This window comes from Neopsephotus bourkii, unplaced genomic scaffold (genome assembly GCF_033783945.1).
Source record: "Neopsephotus bourkii isolate Nb327-2 ecotype Australia unplaced genomic scaffold, CSIRO-AGI_Nbou_v1 NB_1574, whole genome shotgun sequence".
Taxonomy (NCBI): domain Eukaryota; kingdom Metazoa; phylum Chordata; class Aves; order Psittaciformes; family Psittacidae; genus Neopsephotus; species Neopsephotus bourkii.
The window spans coordinates 2504144-2510853 of record NW_026902050.1 but is presented as its reverse complement, the minus strand read 5'-3'; the positions used below and the strand labels follow the sequence as shown (position 1 = coordinate 2510853).

The 6710-nt window shown below is 39.0% G+C and overlaps 1 protein-coding gene across 1 annotated transcript in view; it reads left to right on the top strand.

Moving 5' to 3' along the window:
- Positions 1-209: 209 nt before the first annotated feature.
- LOC133222055 (IgGFc-binding protein-like) overlaps positions 210-6710 on the top strand; it is a 56668-nt gene continuing 50167 nt past the window's right edge. The window contains 6 exon segments of the mRNA XM_061371399.1: positions 210-336; positions 425-574; positions 2147-2409; positions 3120-3201; positions 5385-5447; positions 5707-5951. Coding sequence (XP_061227383.1) covers positions 2311-2409; positions 3120-3201; positions 5385-5447; positions 5707-5951 — 489 coding nt within the window. The 5' untranslated portion in view covers positions 210-336; positions 425-574; positions 2147-2310.

Below are 6710 nucleotides of genomic sequence, written 5' to 3'. Positions count from 1 at the left end.
GCTCCCTGTACCAGAACTGATCTCCTTTCAGTTCAGTGGGATTACAAAGCAAACAGTTCCTCCACATGAGATGAAATGAACATATTCCACCTTTGACTCACTCTCTGAGCTTCATCATGAAGGAGTAAGTATGTGTGAGAAGAGAAAGAGTCAGACATGGACCTTGATCTATTCAGTTATTCAGTGAAACACCCAAAGACATACATTGAGGTCCCAGCATTCTTTCTTAAATAGTTTTTGAGTCATTAATTCCACAAGGGCTTCACTGTGTTGTTTTTCTTGGCAGGATCAAGCAAAGACCAACTGGTGGCTTGAGAGCATGGGATCCTGAAACAGGTAACTGCATGTCATGAGTGCTGTTAACATCCAGGCAGATTTTGACCATACTAGCTGCTCTTCCTTACTTTGATGTGGTGTATTTCAGCTTACCTCACCAGATGTGATTTTAACAACAACTCAAGACCATTTTGTGACTGGACCCAGCCTTGCAGTCCCAACCAGGGATTGTGGATACGAACCAAGCATGATACTCCGACTGATGGAACGGGTCCTGATGGAGACTATCCTGACGGAAGTAAGTGCTCAGATATGGCGTTGTTGATTTCCTTATGACTATCTTTATTTTCTTTCTTTGAAAAAGAGATTCATGAAACCCCTTGCAATGTGCCAGTTTTGTTTCATGCTGACACCTGTCTTTGACCTTTCACTGTCAGTTACAAGTAAATTAAACTGAGTTGGAAAACTTTATCAGTGTGTGAAAGTAGAAGTAACCTAGTTATGTCATGGTTAAGGCCTCACAGAAAATGCAGTGATGTGCAACAGATTCAAGAGAGGGCTCGTGCCCAAATTACACTGATACCAGTTAATGGCAATACATTTAATGATGGCTGTACTTAATGATGGCACTAGATGATGTTCACTCTAGTAAACTTTTAAAAGATCAAGTCTGAAATCGAAGAATATCTTTAAAAAGCTTGTCCTCAGCTATACGTGACTGAAAAACTGGGGTCTAACTGGTTAAACAAGCGTTTTTTATTGCTCCATCTTTATGTGTTTGAGCCGCTAGTTTTGCACCAGCAGAACCATTTATGGGTGATCAGTCTGCAGTCATATTGCTTTCTGTAATTATCCCAAGACTGAAAGCTCAACTGCTGTCAGGCTCAGTAAGTGGATCAGAACAGAGTTACGATTTTTGCTAAATTATTTTCTGCACTTTTAATATTCTGATACTGAACAATTAAAATAGACTGTTGAGAGAAGAAATTAAATATTTTTAATTTGGATTTACACAATAATGTTTTGGGTTTTGATTCAGTACAGACCATATACCTTTAAATGTGACTTACATTTTCTCACCAACTAAAACATGAATGTTAGATGCTATGTGTGGAACAATACTTTCCCATACAGAAATGGTTATTCATTCCTTTCTGATTCCTTTCCATAGTCAGATGGGAGAGTTGATTTCAGCCATGCTGGGGAATGTAGCTTTGATCTTAGCCCAAGGGAAGCAAAAATTTCAGCCCTAGTAAAGCAAAACATGATCTCATATTGAAGCAATTCAGACTAAAGTGTTTCAAATCCTAAAAGAAATACTGCGAGTTTCTGAATTTTGAAAGTTTTTGTCCTTTTCATAATGTAAAACCTAAATATGTTGATGGAAATATCTGCATTAATTACTGTCCCTTCCATTTTGAAATTAAAAAAAATGCTGGCAGGTTGGAATCTTCCCTGTGCTTGGGCTTTGCTCTCGAGACCAAAATCTTTAGCAAAAAATACATCCCACAGGAGAAGGTATATAGCAGATTGTATTATTTTCCTTAGAGGAAAGAAGAAAGTGAACATGGATCAGTAAGGCACTGTATCTGGAGGTGCTGTCTCATGAAAAAGGCCTACATCTTTATTAATGGTTCATGTGAGATGGGATATATTTGCTTTGCTCTGCAGCTCACATTCTGATTTGGCTAACTACATGGTGCTAACCATTGCAATGTAAATTCCAAGCACTCTCAACTTTGCACTACTAAAGATGCCCTTTATTTCTTTCAGAGTTGGGCTGTACTTGAATTTTAAATGACATCTGACAATCTACAAAGCTTCAACCATCTCCATTTTTGTTTGTTTGTTTGTTTGTTTTCCTATGCAGAAGGCTATTTCATCTACCAAGAAGCAAGTAATCTGATCCCATTTGACACTAACAGACTTGAGAGCCCAGATATTATAGTGTCTGAAAAAATATGCATAGATTTCTGGTACTATATGTTTGGGTCAGAAGAAATGAATGAGCTGAGAGTGCTTATCCAAGACAGCATGGGGGAGTCTGCAGTGTGGAGTCGAAAAGGAAGCCAGAATTCCTTGTGGAACTATGGTGCCATCACTCATAGTTTTCTAACAGAGAGAAAGATAAAGGTAATATATCTTCAGAATAAATTTATTTGTACATTATCAGCATTTATTCTCCCTTTGCAGGCTGTAAAAGATTGAACATGTAAGGCAGAAAAATATAATCTCAAGATCTGCTCAGTTTATATTTTGTAAATATAATGATCTCATGCACTATGCTGATGAACTATGAGAAGAAACAAACAACCCCCTGAATTTTACTGGTGCTGTTAGGGGATAAAAATATATTTAGTTTTCCTCTTTTTCTTCCCTTCTTCACAGTCAATGTCTTTAGGTGCCTTAATTAAATGAAGTTTTATCAGCTCTGAGTTAGGGTTTGAATCATAGAATCGCAGAATAGTTAGGGTTGGAAAGGACCTTAAGATCATCAAGTTCCAACCCCCCTGCCATGGGCAGGGACACCTCTCACTAAACCATATCACCCAAGGCCTCGTCCAACCTGGCCTTGAACCCTGGTGAGATGCTGCTTATATTGGACTTCTCTGTAGAATCCAGACAACTGATTTATCAGTCAGCAGAAGATAGGGCAATGCTTCCTGAAGTCCTTACTTTATTACAGAATATATGTTCTAGGCTTCTGAGGGAAGCTAGGAAAATTCTAGCCTCAGTTTTACTTAATGCCTTTAGAGATAGACCAGAAGGAATATTCTGAAAACATGCTGAGGGTCTGTCATTTGCCTAAAGAAATGCAGTGATTCACTTTTCTTCCTGTCTAGGTAATTTTTGAGGCTGTCCGAGGACTGACAGAGTATGGGGATACGGCACTGGACAATGTGAGAGTAAGGGATGGATCCTGTGGTAAGCCTGGTTTTTCACCTTAGAGTATACTTCTTCATCTCTGTTCAAGCTGTTGATCGTTACTCAGTTCTATGTAGAAACTCCTCATGACCCTGAACCACAAAAGAGAAGTGGCAAAAACTTTACAGCTCCCTTCACTTCAGTGCTATCTCTTTTGCTGTGATTCTTCCTAAATCTTTCCACACCACCTCAATGTTGAGAATAAGCTGTCCCATTCTCTAAAAATATGACCGTTTTCACAAGGTCCAGCAAACTTTACCTTAAATCTGAAGTGCAACTCTAAACCCACCCAAAGGTATACAGACTGGTCTTGGGTTCCAGATTAAAATGCTGTAATTGGCATTTTGCAGCAAATCTCAGTTCATACAAGCTCAGCAAATACAAAGTGCTGCAATAAAAAGAGGTAATGGTGAGTTAATAAAGCTGAGTTGCACTACCACATCTGACTATAAGTCAACAACGTGAGCTTGAGCCTTGACCCTGTAACAAATCAGCTAAGACTGGCACAAGCTGTGAGTGACTAGAATCTGGAAGTGAAATACAGTTTCATCCCATCTTTACTGACAAGCATGCACTACTTACAGAATGTGAATTGAACAAGAAACTTGCTGAAACCACGTAGAAGGTGTTGTTAGGTCTTATTAGACCTCAGTCTTTGTGAAATACTACTCATATAATGACAATAAAATGTTTCAAATTTATGCTAGCCAAGACAAGGACTTCTATTCAGGTCCATGCTCTTAGAACATAAAATTTTCTTTTAAATTCTGTGAAAAATACTTGGGGTCTTTTCTTTTTGAGGGCTAACGAGATCCAGTCTTTCATTTTTCCAGGTGTATTTGCACCAGATGTATTTCCAGGTGTGTGATTCAGCCACTGGATGGTGCACTAACATAACTCCAAAAGTGCTTCTCCCTCTTGTACAATATAGCTACTAATGTGATGAAAGTTAAGTGAGTTATTAGGTCCAGAAAAGTCAAAGTCCTCCCAACCTTTTTGTTTCTACAAGAATGTTTGATTGAATAGGTATTTTAATCAACTTATAAGATACATGTCTATTTGTCACATGAAAAATTAGCTTCCAAGGCAAGTTTGTGAAGTTTTTTTCAGTATAAACTAGACTTCAAGATACGTGAAGTCTATTGGTTTCTTCTATATTATAAATAGTAAGTATTTTGGAAAACCCCCACATCCAGCTCAGTTTGAATCGTATAGTTAGCACAAAAGCAGTATGGTCATAGTATGTAGTTACTGAATCATTATTCAAAAATCTCTAACTTGTTCTTATATAACTTCTTTTCTGTATTACTATTTAATTCCTATAAATACTGTCATTAGCAATGTCAGTGATATGGAAGAACAACTGCCTTACTTGTGTATTCATTTGAATGATTATACACCTATAGTGCATCTATAAGTAGGTTGGAAAGCATTACCTTCCATGAATCAATTCATCACTTAGTCACCTCCTTGTGCAATGACTGTTAACACACACTCAGTGCACAGGGGGGAGGCTCGTTAGGGTGCAGTAGAAGAGTACCTGAATGAGGAGAGCATTCTTTGTTTTGCAAAGGGGCAGGAGTGAATGCATGCATGCTCTGAAGTTAGTCTGTTGTACTTCCAGAGATTCAGATCCAACATTCATTGGCATGTCACCAGGTTAATGAACATGACATCAGAATACTCACCCTGGTGTTTCTAGACCACACATACAAGTACACCAAAAGGACCACTTCTTTTAGAAGACATCTTTCTGATGGGTAAAAATAGGTGGAGGAGATACAAATGCTTATTAGCAAGCAGAAGCAGGCAGGAGGGAAGACTCTGCAGCATGACTGTTTGTTGTGTCTGTCAGTAGAAAGCTCTTACAGCTGTCACATTCCCAGGAAATAAATATAATTTTGAAGGAACAACAGAACTCTCTGATTAGAAACTGCCAGTGCCCTGAGAATTACTTTTTTTCTGCTATACGGCATCTGTTGACAGGCTGCTCACTTGCAGACCAATCTAAGAATCAGACAAGCTTTTCTAAGCACTCAAAAACCCCATGTATCCTCATTTTTAAATATAGGCAGCCCCACTTCTAACTTTATGCTGGTGAAGAATAAGAAGAAATTAATGTATGTTGGTGTGTAAGTAGTGTTCACCCTATAATGTTGCAACTCACGGTATTCTGTTAACAGAAGCTGTCCCTACCCCTGTACCACCAACTGCACCAACAGAATCGACACCATCTTCAGTGACAGGTAATTTTAGCCAATCATATGCTAGCCAATGGGTTGTAGAAGGACCCCTAAAGTTTTTACTCTCTGTGCTACTTATTTGTTTCTGTTGATTTCTTTGGGTATCTCTGTTATGGCCATATAAATTTGCCTTTTCTGTTTCAGTTTTTCCATATGTAATCTATAAAATGGGCATGGTTGTGCTTTCCTACTGCACAGCAAGGTGGCTTTTCGGGACGTATCCATGTGTTAATGAGAACATACTCCTTTTTCCTGTCTCCAGAAGCAATTTGCAGTATACATGGGGATCCTCACTATGACACATTTGACAAGCAGTATCATGACTTTATGGGCACCTGCACCTACACCCTCTCCAAGCTGTGCGAGAGCAACAGTTCGCTGCCCTATTTCAACATAGAAGCAGCCAACGAGCACAGGGGAGGCAACACTCGCGTGTCTTACATCCAATACGTGGATGTTGATGTGTATGGCTACAGGATTAATCTGGGTAAAAACAGAGTTGTTAAGGTAAGGTTAGAGCCCACTCTCTATCATTAGTAATTCATAGCCTGAAAGAAGAACAACTACAGATTTTCAGCACACATGCAGTAATATTTAGAGGGCAATCAGATATTTAGGAGTAGGAGTAGTGTGGAGTTCTTAAGATTGGAATTTCAGTACTGAAATCATAGGCTACAGTTTTGTGCTTTGTAGCTACAAGTTGGGATTAGAACTGACACCCCAGAAGGTGTTGGTGGGCTAGCCCATCTTTCCAGCTTGCCTTGCATGCTCAAGCTGGGTCTGAATCAGGGAATAAAAAGGCCCTGCGTTAACCTGGTCTACACTGGTAGTTATTTCCTGATTCCGAGTGGTAGCCTGTAAAACTGCATGCTTATTTCTAATTATTAGACATCACTGCTAACTTCCGTTGACACCTGGCACTTGCTATAAAGCATGGCCAGATGAGAGTCCTAGAGTGACAATCTGATGGCTCTCCTCACACTCACTGATTGTGTCACTTTGCCAGTTATTGTATTTTAAGGCTTCTTTATGGCACCTTTCCATAAAGGGACAACAGACATGTTTGATTCAAACCCCCAATAAAGGAGTAGGTCACCTTACTTTATTACCACCCTTCTTTTAAGAAAACAGTATAGTGATTTATGTGACAGGAGACAAGGTTTAAAATGTGCACTGAGACCTTTCAGATTTGATCTTACAAACATAGTAAACTCATATATCCACATTTGTCTGTGGCTTCTCTTTTATAGCTTTTATAGCTTTTAT